This window comes from Pipistrellus kuhlii, unplaced genomic scaffold, assembly GCF_014108245.1.
Source record: "Pipistrellus kuhlii isolate mPipKuh1 unplaced genomic scaffold, mPipKuh1.p scaffold_m20_p_3, whole genome shotgun sequence".
NCBI lineage: Eukaryota > Metazoa > Chordata > Mammalia > Chiroptera > Vespertilionidae > Pipistrellus > Pipistrellus kuhlii.
The window spans coordinates 157011774-157034702 of NW_023425529.1; the positions used below are offsets into that span (position 1 = coordinate 157011774).

At 38.7% G+C, this 22929-nt stretch overlaps 1 protein-coding gene across 2 annotated transcripts; it reads right to left on the reverse strand.

Moving 5' to 3' along the window:
* Positions 1–193: 193 nt before the first annotated feature.
* Positions 194–22650, reverse strand: ARGLU1 (arginine and glutamate rich 1). Of its 2 annotated transcripts, none has more exons than XM_036458227.2 (4): positions 22038–22647; positions 13801–14026; positions 11434–11517; positions 194–1037 (listed from the first exon to the last, which is right to left on the reverse strand). In XM_036458227.2, the coding sequence occupies exons 1-4, from the start codon at positions 22382–22384 to the stop codon at positions 873–875; spliced, it is 822 nt and encodes a 273-aa protein (XP_036314120.1). In that variant the 5' UTR covers positions 22385–22647; the 3' UTR covers positions 194–872. The 2 variants fall into 2 exon arrangements, 1 of the variants encoding a protein (XP_036314120.1); XR_006742976.1 differs by having other exon boundaries at positions 926–1037; positions 11434–12007; positions 22038–22650.
* Between the last annotated feature and the right edge of the window lie 279 nt (positions 22651–22929).

Genomic DNA, 22929 nt, shown 5'->3' on the forward strand with positions numbered 1-22929 from the left:
CATAAATATTTGTAAAAATAGCCATTAAATACTAATCCATGAGTATATTTAATATACATATAAATCCTATGTTAAAAGTATGAAAGGAAATATAGCGTAGTTCTAGGATTTCTAAATTGCTGACCATCAAAAAGTAAACCACCCTCTTTAAGACTTAACAGAACTCAATTTTAAAAAAAATTGCTTCAACATATGAATTTAAGACGCCTTTATTCAGCAAAATCATTTATTTACACAATGGGGAATGCTGGTTTGATTTTTGTCAGTGAAATAAAAACAACCTGAACAGAGACAATACTGAACTGTATATGTTTTGTGTTAGAGCTGACCAACTGTTTCCTTACCTGTATCAGGAACATCAAGAGCAACAGTATCATGAGGACACTGATTTAACAATACACCATATAGGTCCAACAACACCCGGGAGCTTCCAATGCAATTACCAACTTTTTCTTTTTTTATAAATATATAAAAAAACAAAAAGTCAGCAAAACCAGCATTATGATATAGTAAACAGAGTATAACTCTGAAGTCTGTGAGTCAGTAAAATCCTTATCAGACCATCCACAATTTATAAAGTGATCTGTTCTTCTTCAGATCACTAACACAGAATCCAAACAGGTGAAAAATATATCACTTTTTAGAAGACAACAATGATCTGATAAGGATTTCACTTAATAGAAGTTAAGGGGGAAGAAAAGGAACTGCAGAGCATAGCCCCTATTAGAACAAGCTAACTTTCCAGATTTTCCAAATTAAAAAAACAAAAACAAAATGAAACAAAACAAAACAAAACAAAAAAAAACACTTCAACATGAAGCTACAATACAAAGTTTTTCCATTTTCTTTGTAAAAAGTTCAGAGTTTGCAATTTAATCCTGGGTTTTTAAGGAGAAGGACAGTTTAGGCCTGGACTTCCCCTTGCCCAGGATAATTTTTTGTTCTTCTTTTTGTTGACGTTGTCGTTCTTGTTCTAATTTCATCCTTTCCTCATGAATCTTTCTTTGTTCTTCAACAATTCTCAACTGTTCTTCAGCCTGAAAGTTAGAAGTAAAAAGTAGAAAATTCTGTCAATTTCATGGCTTTCATTCATCATGTTTGGGAACTTAGGTGAGAATTTATAATCAATAGAAGCAAACAACAGTATGTTTAATAAAACTTGACCTAACATCACACAAACAGTGAGAAGAAAAATATTGATAATTATAAGAGATTTATACATTTTGAAAATGAAAATTTCTACAAGCCATGCTTGAGGTCAGTATACTTTTAGTCCTGTTACCTATTTTTATGGATACCTTCCGTACCATTAGATTAACAGATTGTGAATTACACACCAAGGTATGGATTTACTCAGAATATTTTACCTAACAACTATGATAGCTAAATACATAATTTTGTAAGCCATACAAAAAATTATAGGATAAATCCTCACTGCACTACATTACACTGTCAATATCAACCAATAAATAGTAAAGGCCTCTTTTTTTGGAGAGAGAAAAGTTAAAACTTTTTTGACCTGGCTGACTATAAAATGCTATTTCAAATGATACTTGTATAATTAATTCCTGCAGTGGGTTCAACTCCTTCAGTCTCAAGCAACCAACTTCCTTTAAGCATTCACTATAGCTTTCCCCTCTTTATCAAGAAAATATAGGCCATTCACACAATCTTCTTCCTCAGCAAGCCTCTCCTTGCGCCCCAAAGTACCATGCCTTCTTCTGTATTTACAACCAGATACAACTTTACTCCTCTCTCAGAGGGTATCAGGCAAATGTGTGGTGGTGATTTTGGTTGTTACAATGGGGAAAATGGCTCCTGGCATCTAGCAGATAGAGGGCAGGCATGCTGCTAGATATCCTACAGTAATGCATGGGACAGCCCTCCACAACAAAGAATTATCTAACCCTTGGGTTTTTAATCTCAATGATCAATGAGTTGTCCTTTTTTCTGTATCTGACCTTGACCTTAAAACTTTCACTGCATCCTTTGAATGCCTACCTATTCGCAAACTCAAATATTAAAACGTCATTACGCATCTCCATTAATTCTACTGAAATTATTTTTCACATGGTCAAAAACTAACAATAAGTTTAGTGCCCTTTCTCTTCAGTCATTATCCTGCCCTTGAACTTCAGTCTCCTGTTTATCTCCACTGATAGGTAATGGACTCAGAAAAATGCAAGATAAAAATGTTGAAATTTATCTTGTGGATAAGAAAAAGCCCATTTTTTAAATACATAATTAACACAAAGAGGTTTATTTTACTTTTGCTTTCAGATGGGGGGGGGTGGTGGTGACAGGCTAAAAGGTAGATCAAATAAGGTCAGAGATGAGAAAGATCAGAATTATAATAGTGGAAATCTAGTGGGTAGGCAAGATTTTGGAAAAGTAGATTTTCATGTATCTCTAGGTCTTCATAGTCTCATGAGGTGAAAAAACCCAACACAGAACTGAAATATATCTTCTCTCTCTCAGATCTTTTTCCAAAGCTACATTTTGAACTGGCCAATGAACAAACATCTGGGAAAACTCTAGGTACCTTCAAATTTCAGTATGTTCAAGATTTAAATTCCAGTAGCCTAATCCTAAAATACACCAGCCCTTTCTACGTTCCCTTTTGCCATCCACATACTATAGCTTTCTGATCCTTCTTTCCCTGACAACATCAAATAGTCATCAAGGTATGTCTCTTGCCGAAACCGGTTTGGCTCAATGGATAGAGCGTCAGCTTGGGGACTGAAAGGTCCTGGGTTCGATTCCGGTCAAGGGCATGTACCTTGGTTGCGGGCACATCCCCAGTAGGGGGTGTGTAAGAGGCAGCTCATCAATGACTCTCTCTCATCCATGTTTCTAGCTCTCTATCTCTCTCCCTTCCTCTCTGTATAAAATCAATAAAATATATATATTAAAAAAAAAAAAAAAGGTATGTCTCTTACCTAAAAGGTTTTTTTCCCCCACTTACAATTGTTAGCATAACTGTTCAGGGCAGAGCTCTTACAAACTTAAAATGGTTTCTGTTTCCAGTCCCTGCCCTTTGATCTACCCTACACATCACTGCAAGTTTCACCCTTTTTAAGCATTGCTCTTTTCTGCACTCAAACTTCCAATGATTTTCAGTGTGCACAGAATATGGCTAATTTCCTAAATTAGCATACTACCTAGGACTTCCTTTTATATGGCCCCAACTGTTTCTACTATTCTCTTTTAAATTGTCCTTTTTATCTTGCTACCCCTCCTCCTCCTTTGCTCATGCCACTTTTCCTCCTATTGAAATCCAGTCTGTATGCCAAAATTCACTTCAAATCACCTCTCTTGCTTAGACTTTCACTGGTAATCAAAATAAAAAATTATCTGCTCCTGACCATCTTCAGTGAAATCACATGCCAATTACTTTACCCACAGTTTTAATAAATCATCACACATTTGGGGATAAGAGCTGGCATGTGCAACTGAATCGAAGTAAAAATTCTTAGTGTGTGCACATACCCTTGGGAAGAAACCCTCACCAATACCCAGACTCACTTTTCCCTAAGGTTCTAATTCAGCCCCTAGGAAAGTAGAATAGAACCTTGGGGAGTGAAGGGAACATCACAACCTCAAGACATAAGAGAAATCTATTTACAAATATCATTTTTTACCCTATCATATTGATAGGAATTCAAAAGTATATTAAATGCTAGCTTATGAAGAGTATATTGGCAGTAATCCACTAAAATTGCATCTTCATAGTACTTTTTACCCAGCTACGTAATTTCCTGAAATTTATTCTAAGTGAACTGCACACATGCAAAATTATACAAAGTTATTTATTACAAACATAGCTTGTGAAAGACTGAAAAACTCAGTATTCACCAATATGGAACTATCAATAAATTACAGATCTATAAAACAAAACATTGTAAAGCTGTGTTTTTTTGTGTGTGTTTTTTTAAAGGAGTCCCATATATACTAAAATAGAAAAAAAATCTCCAAGTTATATTAGGAAGTGAGAAAAGCAAAGTACCAAATACTATGTACCATATGTTACTTCTGTGAAAAAAAAGGGGAAAATAAAAATGTATGTATTTGTATCTGCCTAAAAATGCATTATAAACTCTGGAAAAACAAATAAAAAAATAATTGAAAATAACTTTTGGAAATGGGAATGAAAAGTGGGTGGACAGGGGGAAAAGGTAGAAGATTTCACTGCTTATTTTTCTATAACAAATTTTTGAATCATGCAATCATATTACCTAATCAAAAAATTAAAACAAGATTTTAAAAGTAAAATAATTTCTTTTATAGACAAATACTAATTCTACTGCACTGAAATTACTTTTAAATTGGATTAAAAAAAAGTTGCAGTTTCACAAATACCAGTGGCCAAATTATTATGATCTCTGAACATATAATAATTTGGCCACTGAGTGTATTAGAAGCCTGGTGCATGAATTTATACATGGGTGGGGTCCGGCCAGCCTGGCCAGGGAGAGGGGACAGGAACAGTTGGCCAGCCTGCTTGCTGGTTGAACTCCTGGTCGAAGGGACAATTGGCATATTGGCCTTTTATTATATAGGATAGGATATATACTGAGTGGCAAGATTATTAGGCATTCAGAGATCATAATACTTTGGCCACTCAAGTGTATAAGAGATAAAAGTATGTATGTGTGTACAGCAGCTGTAATACCACAGGAAACAGTGGTACCCTAGTGTCTTATAAGTACTTGATAATGGAATAATTTTTATATATAAACTAGAGGCCCGGTGCATGAAAATTCATGCACTGGAGGAAGGTATGGGGGTCTCTCAGCCTGGCCTACCCCCTCTCACAGTCCAGGAGCTCTCAGGGGCGGGAGGTGACCTGGCAATCAGGAAGGCAATGCCCCCATCACACCTCTGCTGCTGCCACTGATGACAGCACAAACCTAAGCCGGCTCTGGTTACCTGGGCCTCGGGCAGCCCTGGGTGGCTAAGCAGCCGCCATCTGAGGCTCTCCTGCACCTCAGGCCAGCCCTGGGAGGCTGGGGGACTGAAGGGACTAGGCGCCACTATTTGTGGCTGTGGGCACCGCAATCACTGAGGGTGTGACAATCAATTAGCATATTCCCTCCTTTTTGGCTATGGGTGCCATCATCTTTTGTGAGAGCGTGATGGTCAATTAGCATATTCCCTCCTTATTAAATAGGATAAAACAGGTGACTCTCCTGTCTTTACATTAAATATTTGTTATTTTGTTCTATTATTCCTTTAAATTAAGCTCAAACGTTACTCAATCACATCTTGGCAAAAACAAACAACAAGAAAAAAAGAAAAAGGAGACTTGTCTAGTAAAAACCAAAGCCATCTCATCTTAATACAGTGGCCCTCAAGTGATGAAAAACTGGTTTCCAGCCCATCCATCTATATGGTCCAACACGATTATCTTATTTGTTTGGTACTCTTCTAAACACTACCTTCTCTCTGCAGTAACTGTCTGACTAGCTGTATTGTTCCTTGATGACTCCATTTGCTAGAGAATATACATTGTTCCTTCCCCTCTTGTTTCAAATCCATGCAAAAGGCATTATTCTCAATGGGGGAGGGAGGAAGGTATGTGCATATGTTTAAGTACGAACAATATTAAGTTCTCCTATAAGAATTATGTGGTAGGCCAAAGAGAAAGCTAGCACCATAATACTAGAGTCATTATACCCAGGGCCCTCTTATGTCTCACAAAGACGGCTTTCAATCCTACACCTCACTCCAAAAAATGACGAGATGAAATACACAAAAGCAAAACATACCATTATAGAAGGGCCTATTTATCCCTCTCAGTATCTTTTGTCCTTCTGTCCCAACTTCCTTTACCTAAAGGTCTTACTGCTATCTAAAAAATTATAAGCGTTCTTCTTACATTTACTAGTTTTAGGTCACGGTAGTCCTTTGCAGAAGTCTCTAACAAATAAGAATACTGAAATTTACTGGTCTCTACCTGAAACATGTATTAAATTTTAAAAATACAGATAAAAACATTTTATATAAGTTATAGAATTGATGGGGAAAATATTATAATTAGGAATCATGCAACTAAGAAATAACTCAAAACTGTTGGTTCAACAAGATAAACTAGCATTACTGACCTAAAGTCCCATGCTGCCTACAACACTATCATAGTTCCCTTCCTTTCTTAAATATTTATTACTAGAGATCCGGTGCACAAAATTCATGCACGGGGGTGTGTATCCCTCAGCCCAGCCTGCACCCTCTCCAATCTGGGATTCCTCTCACAATCAAGGACTGCTGGCTCCCAACTGTTCATCTGCCTGCCTTCCTGATTGTCCCTAACTGCTTCTGTCTGCCAGCCTAATCACACTCTAACCACTATCCTGCCAACCTGATTGATGCTTAACTGCTCCTCTGCCTGCCTGTTTGCCCAATAACTGCCCTCCCCTACAGGCCTGGTCATCCCTAACTGCCCTCCCCTGGAGGTCTGGTCCCCCTCCCAACTGCTCTCCTCTGCAGGCCTGCCCCCCCCCCCCAACTTCCCTTCCTGCAGGCTAGGTCGCCTCCAACTTTCCTTCTCTGCCGGTCTGGTCACCTCTAACTGCCCTCCCCTGCAGGCTTGATCACCCCCAAATACCCTCCCTTGCAGGCCTGGTCCCTCCCAACTGCCCACCCCTGCAGGCCATCGTGTCCACATGCGGGCGGGATCTTTGAATACATGGGGGCAGCCATCTTATGTATTGCAGTGATTGTCAATTTGCATATTATTCTTTTATTATATAGGATTTTAATGGTGCTTTCAATAGGAAGATGAAAGGGCAACAAAAATAGAAACCTCAATTCGTGCCTTGCATCTTTATACAACAGCATTTAAAAAAATACATTTTTATTGATTTCAGAGAGCAAAGGAGAGGGAGAGAAAGAAACATCGATGATGAGTGAGAATCACCAACTGGTTGTCCCCTGTACACCACCACCAAAGGTCTAGCCCCGTATGTACCCTGACCCAGGAAATGGACAGTGAGGAACAGTGACCTGGTTCACTGAGCCACACCAGCCCCGCTACAAAATATTTTTGTGTGTGTGTCCTCCTACACAAAGGATATTCTACTTTCCTTGAAAGCATATAGAACCAAATAAAAAGTTTCTCCAGCATCAACAATAATTTCTTATGCTTCCAACTTCACTGAACACAAGAAGTAAATTAGTTAATTATGTCCAAATTCTTACCAAAATTTCTCAAATTCAAACTTCTTTTTCCAAAAGGTAACTTTTCACTAAAGTTTTAATAATAACATGAAGTCAGAATAATATCACCACAGTCTATCAGGTCAAACACAAATATTCTAGAACCATTAGTGCTAGTCTAAAGGCCCATGGACCAGTGACAGCCTGCAAACTAATAGATCCATGGGTCTAAAAGTGTTTTAGAAGCTTTAAAAACAATAATTTTTCTATTATTTGTCTTAACAGTATTATGCAAAAGTAGGACTCCAGTTGAAATTACAAAACAAAAACTGAATAATTACCACCACTTGAGCAATACATGCTCATCTTTTCCCAGACATACAGAAAATTAAGGTTCATGAGGGTAAACAAAAAGGCTACTAGATGAAAATAAAGAGGCCAAACTGTCCCTAGACACCTAGGCACCCAGATACCCAACCCAGAGTTAGAAGGAATCAAAATCTTGGCAGGGCTTAATAAGTTAACAAGCTTTGTTCTAGAAGTCACAATCTGGCATTCCAGGCTATCATCCACAAAGTGAACTCACTACACTATCCAATCTCTTATGTACTAAGAGAAATTCTATCCTACTTGCTTGGAAATTCTGTTTCAATGTTTTAAATACCAATTATAAGGTCCCTCTCTTCTAGAAATATCCATGCCTTACAAACCATACTGTATTTACTTTTCAAAGCTCAAATTATGATGCACACTTACTTCCTCCTAACTGCACTGAGATTTTCTCCTTACATGTAATCACCAAGAAACATTATCAAATACAGGGTGGTACAAAAGTAGGTTTAACCCAAGCCATATGCTCAATTAATATTTGACAAAGGAAGCAAGAGCATACAATGGAGTCAAGATAAGTCTCTTCAATAAATTGTGCTGGGAAATCTGGTCAGATACATGCCAAAAAAACTAGATCATCAACTTACACCATACACCAAAACAAACTCAAAATGGTTAATGGACTTAAATGTAAGAAGGAATTTAAGAATCTAAGAAGACTCCATAGGTAGCAAAACATCAGACATATATCGTAGCAATATCTTTACCGATACTTCTCCTAGGACAATGGAAACTAAGGAGAAAATAAACAAATGGGACTACATAAAAATAAAAAACTTCTGCACAGAAAAATAAACCATCAACAAAACAAGAAAGCCCACTGTATGGGAGAAGGTATTTGCCAATGCTATTTCAGATAAGGGTTAATCTCCAAAATTTACAGGGAACTCATACAACTTAACAAAAGAAGATAAACAATCCAATCAAAAAATGGGCAAAGGACCTAAATAGACACTTTTCAAAAGAGGACATATAGAAGGCCGAAAGACATATGAAAACATGCTTGAAGTCACTAAACATCTGAGAGATGGAAATCAAAACAATCAGGTACCACCTCACACCCGTCAAAATGGCTATCTTCAAGAAATCAAAGACAAGTGCTGATGAGTATGTGGAGAAAAAGGAACCCTCGTGCACTGCTGGTGGGAATGCAGACTGCTGCAGCAACTGTAGAGAACAGTATGGAGTTTTCTCAAAAAGTTAAAACTGGAACTCCATTTGACCCAGTAATCCCACTTCTAGGATTATATCCTAAGAAACCAGAAACACCAATCAAAAAGGATATATACATTCCTATGTTCATAGCAGCACAATTTACCATAGCTAAGATTTGGAAACAGCCTAAGTGCCCATCAGCAGATGAGTGGATTAAAAACCTGTGGTACATCTACACAATAAAATACTATGCTGCTATAAAAAGAAACAACACCATGGATAGACCTGAAGAGCATTATGCTAAGTGAAATAAGCCAGTTGGAGAAAGATAAATACAACATGATCTCTCACTCATACTTAGGATATGATGATCAACATAAACTGATGAACAAAAATAGATACAGAGATTAAGGTAGCACTGAACAGACTGTCCAACCTCAGAGAGAAGACAGGGTGGGTGGGAATGGTCGGAGATCAACCAAAGGACTTGTATGCATGCACATTAACATAACCAATGGACACTGGAATAGTGGGGGCTTGCCCTCAGGGGTGGGAGTGGCGGGGTGGGGGGGTCAATGGGGAAAAAAGGGGATATGTAATACTTTAAACAGTAAAACATTTCTTAAAGCAAGTTTATAGTTCTGAGTACACAAAACACAAGTTAATTCTTGTATTATTATTGTATTATTTTTTACATGAACTATAGACCTACTTTTGCCCCACCCAATACTTATTGATAAGTAGTGATGTATCTTATAGTGATTCCTTCTCCATTCCATTTGAATTGCTTTTTCTACTTAAGCAGATGTTAGGGTATTTTCACTTAAAAAGCAAAATTAAGTCTTCTCCTTCCATTCTGGCCTTCAAAAAAACCAGGACGGCAATATTAACTAAGAATTCATTATACTGTGCTCACTAAGTTGCTTAAGATATTTGCAGTATTGGCTCTTATATGGGGGAGGGGGGCGCTCACAATATCTTTAAAAAATCATGCTCCAAAATAAGAGTGGGGGACCTTTTCTCTGCCAAGGGCCATTTGGATATCTATAACATCATTCTCGGGCCATACAAAATTATCAACTTAAAAACTAGCCTGCTATATTTGGCCAAACCCTTAATTCACCCCAGATGCCTTGGCAGGGCCAGACCAAATTATTTTGCAGGCCATATATGGCCTGTGGGCTGGATGTTCCCCACCTCTGCTCTAGAACCAACTATCCTCATGATTCAAACTTTTTTACATTCTTATCTACTATGGATACATTATCTATGGCTCTCTTTCACTTCCACCTTCAATGAAATCCACTGTTAATTACTAATACCATCCCAAATCTTTTTCAGAGACCTTATAGATACAGTCACAGAATTTGTTTTTTCTAAACCACTTAACTAGAGCTTACAACTTGCTATTCCCCCTCCAGTCATCAGTATGACTTAGCTGCAAATGTCTTCCTATGGCTATATGGTTTAACACATTTCTAAATAGATAAAACTTTTTTAGACATCTAGAACCAAGAGTCCCTTCTGAGCCATGACTTTATTATGGGTACTAAAAATCTCTAATCCTTCATTTATCCTAATGTAAAATCCATTCCATCTCTGATTTATATTTTTACTTTCAAGCAGAATCACCCATATGCCACATTCATGATGAAAAGGATTTTTTCTCCTGTACAGAAATGTCTGGTTGTCCTTCATGTTTTGGTTTATGTCCACAGACTTTTAATTCTAGCATTCTCTTTCATCAGTCTTTTATAATTTTAAAAAATTATCTCATCCTCGTCAGGCAGCTCAGTTGGCTAGACCATGGTCCTGATATGTAAAGGTTGGCGGTTTGATCCCCGGTCAGGACACAAAGAAGAATCAACCAATGAATACATAAATAAGTGGGGAAAAATTACCTCAATATCCTTACATTGGCTTCTTTAAAATTTAAAAATTGCTTTATGTCACCTTTTCCATCTCTATATCATGTTATAATTAACTGATTCTCCATACTTGTTAGATTATAAACTTGGTAGGAAAAAGAATTTACTAATCCTGGTACACATCATATATACATATGATCTATCTATTTTGTCTAGCAATTGGTAACAAGGCAACTAATGCAAAGTGAAACGTTGCTTATTAGTTGGTTTAAATACCTTTAAGACTTGTTTTCATTTTTTCAAGCACAGAAGTGTAAATGAGGTTAGAATAAAAAAAAAAAATTTGGGAATGAAGGTAGTACGGATTTTCTCCAGGAAACCCGTTTTAAACAACTGCAAATTTCGGAGTTTCCTTCAGATTAATTAGAATATCTGGATTGTCCCCAAAATAGGTTACTCTGGAACACAGTAGCTAAATTCTAGTCAATTATTCCACTCTTGGCTCAAATACCTTAAAATGACCCTGAGAACTAATAATCATAGAGCACAAAGTTATTCAACAAAATTCAGGAAAAAAACAAAAAATATTATTCAGCCCTAGTTGATTTGGCTCAGTGGCTAAAGCATTATTAGCCTGCGAACTGAAAGGTCCCAGGTTCAACTCTGGGCAAAGGCACATTCCTGGGTTGTGGGCTTGATCCCCAGTTGGGGACTTGCAAGAGACAGCCGATCTATGATTCTCTCTCATCATGGATGTTTTCTATCTTTCTCTCCCTCTTCCTTCCTCTCTGAAATCAATAAAGATATATTTTTTTTAAATCAAACTTATTAAAAAACATATCATTCAGGTATGCTTTATACATACCAGTTTGGCTTGTGCTTCGGCAATTTTTCGGTTATTCTCTTCCAGTATTCGCTCTAGCTCCTCACGTTTTGCACGTTCTTCCTCCTAAAGGGGAGGACATGTTAAGATGTTAGAAAAATAAAATGTTTAATTTTACTGATAAATATTTACTAATCTTCCTCTGAACTTTTTTGATCTGATTTACAGGGTAGCTTTATATAAAGCTACCTTCTGTCTGACAAATGATAAACTGTGCAGCCACTAAAATTTGTTTCTAACCCTAAATTGCAATCATCCCTCCCAGTCCAAACAGCAACCGACTAAACCCTCCCTAATTGATAGTTTCCTGACAATTATTACTAGTACTTTAATATCACACAAATCAACAAGGACAACTAACAAAACTGGAATAGTATTTACCAAATTAAAAAAATAATATAAAATATAAATAAAGTGAATATTTGTCTCACCAATTATGTATACCTACGTATTCTTTACCTATACTCCTTTAATCAGCATTAAAAGTTGAATATTTACTGTCTTGTCCAGTGTCCTGCAGAGTGTGCTCCTCGGCTGCCATACACGCCAGCTTCCTCTTTAAAATGATTTGTACTGTTAGCTTGGCAATACCTGCATCAGCAGCTCAACCATTTATAAACAACATACAAGGAAGGCTGAGCTGAGGAATGCAGATGTTTATGGTAAGAAGGAACAAAAAATGTAATTCATCATTCCTAAGGCAAACAATTAATAAGAAAAATACATTTACTGTTAGTGAAAAATACAAATGGTAATCCATACTTCATGGAACTAAGGGCTTCTTCCATGGGGAAAATGGACTTAACATTCAGATGTTGACAATTTCTAAAGGCAGCTTATCTTGTCATCTACAGTCTGAACTGAAATTCAGGAATCCATGGGGTGCATAGTCAGGAAATAAAATTCTGAAGTTTATTTTTTCTTGGAGAATTTAATGAGATTTTTATAATGCAAACTATATGAAGATTGCTCGATGGTTTGGGCAGTGTTAAGATCACAGCATACATATTCAAATGATTTTAATATTTGGAAAGACTGGCAGAGGGATGTGTCCGTGTAAAAAAAAAATATTGTTAATATGAAACAAAAAGCACATGAAGAGAAAAAAATCTTCCTATGATTAATAACTCGCTACAACACAGCACCATTACTCCAAAAATATGTTCATAATTAAAAGCCCTGATACAAAAATTTCATACATTCAATTGCATCAAGTCTGTGATGTCCACCAAATACAGACATGTATATGTAGTTAAAGACAGCACAAGGGAAAATACATTTGAAAAGCTAAACTTACTGAAAACAGAAATTAATGTCAATTTGTCCACAATAATGCCAGGACTAAAAATGGCAAAGAAGCATATATTTTGAGTCAAATATTTAAATTCAAGAAAATATAACTATATGATTTCCAGTGGCACACACCAATTAAATTCATATTCACTATGGAAACTAGGTTGAGGGACACTCAGTGCTATAATCTGCTTTGAGTGTGTTTCAGAGACTTTCAACAAGTTTTAGGATCCTGGAGTAATCAGTGCAAATAAGCCATAAAGCTTCAGTAGCAAATTACTGTCTCACAGAAAGACATTTTCAGCTTCTGCTCCAGCTGCTGATAAAACAAATCATGTGTTTAGCTTGACTCCAGACAAGGACAACCTGTTCCTTCATAACTCTCTAAAGGAAAAAAGGAGTTGTTAGTAGATACTAAAAAGTGGATGAATAATATGGACATTTTTTCCTAAAAAGATTCTTTGAAACACATTAGGAAAATGGAGGGCCTTATGATCAAAACACTAGAATTAGTCCATTGTGTTGAAGCAGAATTTGGGGTAGGAGATGAGGGATAAAAGAAGGGAAAAAAGGAGCAAGAAAACCTATTTATCAAAAGCAGGTGCTCTCATCACTCAATGTTAGTCCCTGCTCTTCTTAATCTGACTGAAGGCAAAAGCCTCTCACAGTCTAGGTAATAAGAACGATAAACAGAAAAGAATACATAACCACAGGTGGATTTTTAACCTTTTCCTTTTACAACTCCCTGTGTCCCCCCATCCTCCCAAAAAAGAGTGTAAGTCCTGCAGCCATGGCAAAAGTTTCAAACACTTCTCAAATATGTAAGCCAGTTCCATTAAATCAAAAAGTTTCCTTGAATATGTTTTATGAAAATAACTTTTAAATATCAGTCAGCACTTCTGCATAGCTAAAAAATTAACTTTCGCAGCAATGTTAAGTTTAGATGAGAAAGGAATTAGTCTGTATTCCATCTCTTTCTGAACTGAGCAGGAGGCACAACCAAAACTGAAAGTTTTGCCATGGACTGTCTCTACTTTCCAAACGACCGAGCGTTACCTCTCTGGCTTTTTGTGCTGCAAGCTCAGCTTGTCTCTGTCGCTCGAGTTCTTCGAGCAACTGCTTTTCCATGATGCGCTTGGCTTCCTCCACCCTTCGGAGAACTTCTCGCTCAATTTCATCCTTCCTTTTCTCCAATTCTTCCTCTACCCTTTTTGCTACCAATTCTTCCACTCTTCGTGCTGTTTCTTCCTCGATGAGTTTTTCTTCTATTTCCTGCTGCCGGCTAGCAAACAAAAATGGGGGAAAATGACTTAGATAATATAAGAAATAAACCTAAAAATTAAAACTATCTGTAAATCTGTAAAACATTGAACCTGATTATAGGTTTCTATGATTTTACAATTCATTTTCATGCAACATTCAAGGATATAATAGAAATAATGATGTTAAGTGATACAGAAATTAAACATAAAAGCATGTTTTTTTCCATCACTTTCTGAAATTAAAGACAGTATATACAAGAGCTTACTTCACCAGTTTTTATTTAGAAATGTAGACCAAATGTGAAACAGGAAATCCACTTTTGTTATCAACTTTACAATGAAAAGACAAACTGTAAATACTACTATATGGATTTGCTTATTTGCCAATCCACCCAGTTTAAGGGTTGGGCTGCAAAGAAGTCAGGAACAATCATTATGTAGCAAATACTAATAATTCAGACCAGAAAAACTCATTACCCTCTTCTCCCTCCAGGCAAAGTCAGAATACAGACTCAGAGTTTCAGAGTGCCAAGGCAATAGTTGTATAACATTTTAGTGAAAATATACCTTACTCAGATTCTGTACTTCACTGTATCTTTTATTTAATTGGTTTTCAATTAAAAGTTCTTCTAGAGATGGAAAGTGGATAAAAATGTATTATCAATTCTATTAAAAAGCCAACTGAACCATAATACTGATTTATTTTAACTCCATTTTGATATTATGAATCAACTTACTTAAAATTCTGCACTGAAAGTACTGTCATTTATCAAGTCAGCATAGTGGAAACCTTATTTTATACCACTGGTGTCCAGTGATTGCCTCACACATATCTAGATTGAATTGAAAACCAAAACACAAAAAAAGACCTCATTTCTTTTTTTTTTTAATATATTTTATTGAGAGGAAGGGAGAGAGACAGAGCTAGAAACGTTGATGAGAAACATCGACTAGCTGCCTCCTGAACACCTGCTACCAGGGATGTGCCCGCAACCAAGGTACATGCCCTTGACCGAAATCGAACCCGGAAACCTTTCAGTCTGCAGACCTATGCTCTACCACTGAGCCAAACCAGCTTCGGCTCATTTCTTTATTTAATTACATCAAATGACAATATTTTGAGATTGACTGGAAATATATTAAAATTAATTTCACTGGTTTTTTGTTTAATAAAGTGAGCATTAAACACACAAATCCACTTCAACTATATTTTGGGGGGTGATTCAATTTCCACTCTAGCGCTTTCATTCTTAATTCCTGTTACTCAGAGTGATACCATTCTAATACTGATTTACCTTTCACATTCTGATTCATGTGAAAGATATTTTTACATTTAAAATATCTACTATTTTTCTGTCAAGATAGCAGCTACTTGAAAAAGCATAACTTCTTTTAGTTTCTAGGAATTTTAAAAATCTATTTTGAAGGTTATTTCGTTTTACTTTTTATTACTGACACTATTACAAACACCCCCATTTACCCCCACTTTGCCCACTCTACCCAGCCCCCGCCCTTCCTTCCCTCTGGCCATCACCACACTGTTGTGTTGCTTTTAAAAAAAAAAAATAACTACTCCTGCCGAAACCAGTTTGGCTCAGTGGTAGAGCGTCTGCGGACTGAAAGGTCCCAGGTTTGATTCCGGTCATGGGCATGTATGTTGGTTGCGGACTCATCCCTGGTAGGGGGTGTGCAAGAGGCAGCTGGTCGATGTTTCTCTCTCATCGCTCTCTCTCTCCCTTCCTCTCTGTAAAAAAATCAATAAAAATATATTTTTAAAAAAAACTACTCCCACATTAGTGATTTTTATTTTAAAAAGTCACAAAAGCCTAACATGCTCTAACTAGAATTTTCTTTAACTCCTCTTTAATATCCAATAAAATACAGCATTAGGGTATAAACATTATAGCTGTTCAGTAAGAGGATACCTACCCCAGCTAGGAATGTCTAAAGGAAATCAGGCAGCAATTTCAATGGAAATTAAACTACATTTCAAATAGAAAATTTCTGTTTATCTACTTCATCCAGAAAAAAATAAATAAAAGATAAAACAAGACTGACAGCTGCTAAATCTGGATGAAGGATGCATTAAGCTTATAATATCCTCTCTACCTTTGCATTAAGTTGGAAAGTTTTCATAACACAAAGTTTTAAAAGTATACATGCCCACATATACATAATGTGTTAGTTGGTTCTTATGCAATTAGTAAATGTAGAGAAATCCAAGAAGAAACTTTATAATGGTACAATTCAACTCTTAAAGGAAGGACAATGTAAAAAGTTCCAATTAAAATTTTCCATGTAAAGTAAAAAAAAATGAAAAGAACAGGATAAAGCTTTGGTTAGCTTATCAATAGAAAAGTTGCCAACAAATTAACTTAGAAATTTGGTAATGGTAAAAAGACCTGATACAGATCCAGAGGTTTTGTCAACCAGTTTCTAAGTAATAGCAATACCACAGGGGCTAATAGGGCCTCATTTTCATAGACAAGTATGTAAGCAAGCAAGCAAGGAGAAAAGGAGCCTAAATAAATTCAGTTTATCACTTACAGCAAAAGCCAGATCAGCATGGTATTAGCTCTCCCATGTCTTTGCTCCCACTGATGGATACCAAACCACAGGGGCTGGGTGACAGGTACCACAAGCACAGGTAGTGGGTTGCTCTGCTGCTAAGAAGTAAATTCTAACTACAGCTCAGCAGTTTTATAGCCTGAAGGGGAGGGCAAGTGGAAAGTCCCAAGCTCAACTAATACAGGGAAGATGAGAAATGGCCTCATAGAATTTCTCACAAGTCTGCTTATCTCCCTCCCTTTGTTCCTGGAGGAGCAGTCCACCATGACCATAATTAAGCCTGCTGCTGTGTCCAACTGGGAGAAAGGCTAGGAAGGTTACGACCCTACAACAGAACTGTTCCCCCATGAGTAGTATCAAGAACATAATCTTTGTTGTTGCTGTTATTCTTGGTAAGGTTAAAATTACTATTCCAGTAAATTAGAAAACAAAACAAAACATTTTAATCAATTTTTAGATCTAGCGCTGAAAAAGCTAAAATCTAATATTGATTTAATTCTCCTCGCCATAACATTGAATTCAGAAAACCAAAGGGCACTTGTACAACTGAATTAAGCATGAGTTAATCTTTATTGATGACAAATTTACCATAATCAATGATAAAGCAGCTCTTACACTAACTCATAAGAGGCATCGAAACTTTCTTAAAATAAGCACTTTTGTTACCTTATAAGAGATGTATTATCTAATATCATTGCCTATCCACTCCCTAATACTTTTGACATAGGATTGTCAGTCTCTTGATGTTCTTTTATCTCTCTCATCTTTTCAAGCTCTTCTGCAGAGTCCATTTCCCTGCCTAGATTTTGGGGCACTGATGAAAGAGATGATAAAAATTTTCAAGTTTTTCCATGGAAATGGCATAACATTAGTTCTCCTTTTTCTCCATGCTCTCAGGTGTCTTAATAACACTACTCACGATCAATTTTAAAATGGCAACTATTAAAATATCAAGAGCCCAGAGAAATAGCAACTAAAGGATATCACGAATTTGTACAGAGCAGCCTGAAATATTATTTTTAAATCTCTTTAAAATGTATGAACTCAAGCCTAGGAGCTTAATTCTCTTATTACCAAAAAACATTTACTAAGTATTGAGTAGGTACCAAATACTCTGCCAACAGCTTTATTTACCACTAGAGGCCTGGTGCACAAATTCCTGCACAGGTGGGGCCGATCCAGCCCCCTGGTCTAACTCCAGGTTGAACTCCAGGTTGGTGGAGGGGACAATTTGCATATTAGCCTTTTATTATATAGGACGTCATCATCTACATAGATCTTTGATGCTTCCTGAGGCTAAGAAGGTTACTAACTGGGCTATACCTCATTGCACGAGCTAAAAGGTGTGATTCTCAATTTGGGTAGACTTCCAAAGCTAATGGTCTTAAGCCCTATAATAGCCTTCGTTGTTTCTCCAGGACCAAAGTGAGAGACAAAGTCATACATAACGATCTAAATACAAAAATAATTATTTTAAAAATTCATAAAATTCTTGTTAAGAATTTTAGATTTTAGAATTTAGCTGATTTTAGAATATAGCTAGATCGTAGGCCTTGATGCCCTCATCTCCCCTAAATACATAGTTCCATCTACTAAGTTTGCTTACAAATTCTGCTCTCACAAGTTCAAGTATTCTCTTCAAATAAGCACTCATATATATCCCATGTTCAGTTTAGATATTCTAACGTAGCAAGCTTCCGATTGGTCATGCAGTTAAACACTAAGCCTACTGGAATCTAGGTATCACCAATTATCATTTTCCTGATTTACTGCAAGTCATTTTCAGCTGTCCACTTTTCATCAGTTAATACAACATGCATACAGCATCTCAAAAGATAATATATGAAAATGATAATAAGAGTGCAGGGGATGGCAGAAAGGGAACCACACTAAATGGGTGGTTCTTGGGGAGGAGAGGCAGAACTTTTGAACTGAATTTTGAACCAGGTGAATTAGCTATGTAAAAAGGGGGGAAATCTTTTATTGCATTAAGATTGTAACTTGTAAGATCATTTCTTAAGTTCCGCTCAATATGGCTGCATTTACATAAATTATATTAAACAACATTACTTATTGAGGCCCATTATATGCCAAGCATTGTTTTGATAATTTAAATGCACAATTTCTAATCTTCACAATAAGCAAGGCAAGTATCTTTGTTTCAGATAAAAAATCAAACTTACAGGTAGGTGATTTATTCAAGGCCTCAGAATTGTTAAAATGGCAAAGCAATCTGGTTTCCATCCTTACCACAAACTTTCTAATTAATTAGTTAAGCCCAACAAAAGATTCTAATTTTGCTGGCTCTCTCCCTGGCACACTGGACCTCTTGAAGGTACACTTGACACTAGGCGTTCTTCTGGTACCTTTTCTCAGCTTCTCCCTTACCCAACCCAATTGTAAATACAAACATTCCCTAAGGCTCTTTCAATCCCTGGAACTAACTGCTCTTTTCCACCCTCTCCAGGGGTCATTCCACTCTCAAGGTTCCCCCAGGTTTGTCCCTGTATCAACCTTTTGTGTAAACCAACTATATCCAAAAATTAGTGCCTACAGTGGAAGGGTGAAACAGAAAACTCCCTTTGATTTTCCCTCCTTCTGGTTTTTGACATTTTAACCAGTGTCTGAGACACAGTAGTTAAACATTTGGTGACTGAGATGTAATAGCCACAATATAAACATGAACCAACATTATTACTGTTTTCTTTCCCTATGTTTCATGTCCAATGTTATTTGTTCTAAATGTTTAAATCTCTCTTTGGCATTCCCACAACTACTCCTCCACTACTCCTGTGTGTACTTACTATAACTAGTTTCTTCCCTAATAGAGCAATCAGGGATCTATTGTTTTGTTTGTTTGTTTTTATAAAAGGCCTCATGTCATTTACCTGCTTAAAACCTTTTGTTTCTGGGTGAAATCCAAGCTCCTTAATATGGCATACAAGACCCTTCCCATGATTCCCAGCTTCTACTTGACCTTTCCAGTTACTCCATGACTTAGTATTTACAGAACTTCATGTTCCAATTAATATTCACCTTTTTACTCCACAAATATCCTTCTAGGCCTACCCTGACAATCTCTATTTTTATCCACCACTCATTCCTTAGGAGAACTAAAGTGTTGACCCATCCAAGATACTTCTACCTTTCTATAGTCACATCACTATCACTGAATTGGTACCTATGTCTTCCAGTTAGATCAAGATCTTGGAGAGGGGTCAATCTTTATACCGTTTCCCCAAAAATAAGACAGTGTCCTATATTAATTTTTTCTCCCAAAATTGCGCTAGGTCTTATTTTCAGGGGATGTCTTATCTTTCCGTGCGCTAGGTCTTATTTTCGGGGAAACACGGTATTAACAGCACCTAGTACACTGCCTGGCACAGTAAATGCTCCATAAATTGGGTAGTTGTCAGTGGTTGGCAAACTGCGGGTTGGGAGCCACATGCTGTTCTTTGGCCCCTTGAGTGTTTAGCAAAGGCCTGCTTAGTGGTACCCTAATTAATAACAATGTACCTACCTATATAGTTTAAGTTTAAAAAATTTGGCTCTCAAAAGAAATTTCAATCGTTGTACCGTTAATATTTGGCTCTGTTGACTAATGAGTTTGCCGACCACAGAACTAACCAACAAGGATTTGCAAATAGGAGAGTTCTGCCCATTCTCTTGGCTCCAAAATCTGGGTCTTTCCTTTATTTCTTTTGCGTTATTTCAAAGGCATTGGACCGTATTTAGTAGTGTCCACACCATGACACAAGAATTCAGTGTAAAGGCTGCTAGCTCTGCCCATTCCTTCCTTTATAAATGCTAAAGATGGTTTGCTTTTCCTATCAACTTGGAACTACATAGCTGCTCTATTTTCCAATTTTCATCCCTGGACTTCTCTGCTATTTATGTGCTGCTCACAGCTAAATGATTCTAACTATTCATAGCATACCACATTTCCTCTCACTTGTCCTAAAGTCTTAGCTTTCTAGGGAATGGAAAGTGTCTTTGGAGGTCTCCTTTGCTTTCACATGAAAAACGTATGCAATATCTTAGGCAATTTTAATAAATATCCATCCTGTTGATAGTTATTTGAGAGCTACATGTTTATAGTTAATCTTGTTCCAGACCAAAAACCTGGGTTCTATATAATCAAGGTTTGTTGTGAAACAATTACTTGTACTTGCTTTTCATATATATCACTGAAAGTTCTGAAAAATAAAGGAAAGTTGAAAGCATTGCTTACATTTTAAAAGAATGCAGCAAAATATCCTCTCCAAATACTGCATTCTCTGTAATATTAGTGTTCCAGTCCCCTACCTCTTAATAACTTTGCTCTTAGAAACAAGGTTTGCTGAAAAATCTACATAATACAAACCTAAATGCACAAAAAACACACACACAAAAAAAAGCACACAATTTAGTACACATCAACTAAAAGGGAAATTGTCTCAGGAAAATTTTAAAGTTCCTGCCTCATGAGCATTTCTAAAAGTGCCCTGAAGAAAGGAGGAAGACAGCTAGTTAAAAGGCGGAAGTGAACATACTACCTAACTCTACCTTTCAGCCTAACTGTGGGAAAGGAGTATCCAGAGCAGGGTACCAACATTAAAGGCTACATTTTAAACGCGGAAGTTCCTTAGTTTGGGATTATTTACATCTACCCTTGAATCAAAGGATACCTGAGAAATACATTTTACCCAACAGGACTTTCTGCACGTGAGTAAAATCTAAAAAACATCAAGTACACTACAAGGGGAAACGAATGTCAAAACGGTACCGAAGTTTGCTCCAGAAGCATGTAACTCAGAGCTAATAAAAAGCACTCAGCAGTTAAGAGCAGACTGATTGGGATGGTGCTCCTCAGATGAATTCAAGCGTCACAACTGAGTGTACGGCACACTGAAGGTGGGGGTACAATTGTTTTTACACCTCAAATCACAAAACTGTAAAACGGAAAAGCAGCCGAGACATGTGAAACTACTAGGAATACATTAAAATAGGAGGTGGTGGGGGGTGGGTACTGTTGGACCCAGACCTAAAAAGTTATCTTATTTCGGAGAAGCCCAGTCCCAAAGGTAAGCGGCAATGCAACCATGCTCTGGGGCAGCTGCGATTTGCATCCCACGGGTGAGTTCCCCTCTGTTCCCCTCCTGCGGGTGTGCAAAAGCTCTGCAAAAAACACGGGTCCCCGGGCTGGTTCGCCGCTCGCCCTCGCGGCCACGCAGCTCCCCGGCCCCACGCGGAACTCCACCCCCTGCTTCCTGCACTCCCCTCCACCCTCCTCTGGCGCCAAAATCGCGTGCTCCCCTCTCCTGCTCCAGCCCCACTCTCTTCCTCCCCATCCCACTCCGGGGTCAGGTCCAGCCCCGGGCTCCCCAGAGGGTCCTCGCCACCCCTCCCCGCCTCCCCCACAGCCCCCGGCGCGGCCTCCATCCATCCCCCTCCCCTCCCCTCCCCTCCCCCGCGGGCGCTCACATTTTTCGCTGCCGCTCGAACTCGGCTTTCTTCTCCTCCTCCTCCCGCTTCTGCTTCTCGTCCAGGCTGCTGCGCTTGCTCACCGTGCGCCCGAAGATGTCGATGCGGTCGGGCGGGGACGAGGCGCGCTCCCGGTCCCGCTCGCGCCGGGACACGGCCGTGTTGGTGGAGCGGGAGCGGGACCGCGACTCCCGCCGCCGGTTCCGCTTACTCTCCCGGGACTTGGAGCGCTTCCGCACGCGCTCCTTGTCTCGGGACCGCGACCGGGACCGGCTGCGCTTCTTGTTGTGCTTGCTGCTCTTGGTGTGCTTGGAGCGGGACGAGCTGCGGCTCCGGGACCGGCCCATCCTGTCCGGGCGGCGCTGGCGCCTAACCGCTGGCCTCAGCCCCGCGCGCGCCTGGGACGCTCTCGCCTGGGAACCTCCGGACGCGGGCCGGCCGTCTCGCTGGAGCCGGGGGAAGGAAGGCCGTCAGCCGGCTGCCTTTCCGTCACTCCCGCGGGCGCACGGCCGCCACGAAGGCCACCTCCAAAGACAAGGCCGCAGCACCAGGAGTTACTAAAGATGGCAGCCGCTGCTGCACCGGCCGCCCTTCCCACAATGCCCCGCGCGGAGCGCGCAGTCGCGCGAGCCCCGCCCCCCCGGGCGATTGTTGCCGAAGGCGAGGCGGGCGCTTCCGAGCGCTCTCGGCTCCTTCCGAAGGCGAGGCGGGCGTTTCCGAGCGCGCTCGGCTCCTTCCGCCGGCCCCCGCGCCCCTCCCAAAGCGTAGGAGCCGAAGTTCCTGGCTTCAGCTAAGAAGAGAACACTTTTTTTTTTTTTTTTTTTTTTTGCTTTCTGGTAAGATTGGCCAACACCTTTTAAGAATGAACCGAATACGTTGAGGTGCGAACGAA

Excerpts from the sequence above, each read along its gene's own strand:
- ARGLU1 (XM_036458227.2), bottom strand. The coding sequence starts at position 22,384 with ATGGGCCGGTCCCGGAGCCGCAGCTCGTCCCGCTCCAAGCACACCAAG. Across the intron at positions 14,027-22,037 it reads TTCGAGCGGCAGCGAAAAAT|CCGGCAGCAGGAAATAGAAG; the intron begins GTGAGCGCCCGC and ends TTTGTTTGCTAG. Across the intron at positions 11,518-13,800 it reads CAGCACAAAAAGCCAGAGAG|GAGGAAGAACGTGCAAAACG; the intron begins GTAACGCTCGGT and ends CCTCCCCTTTAG.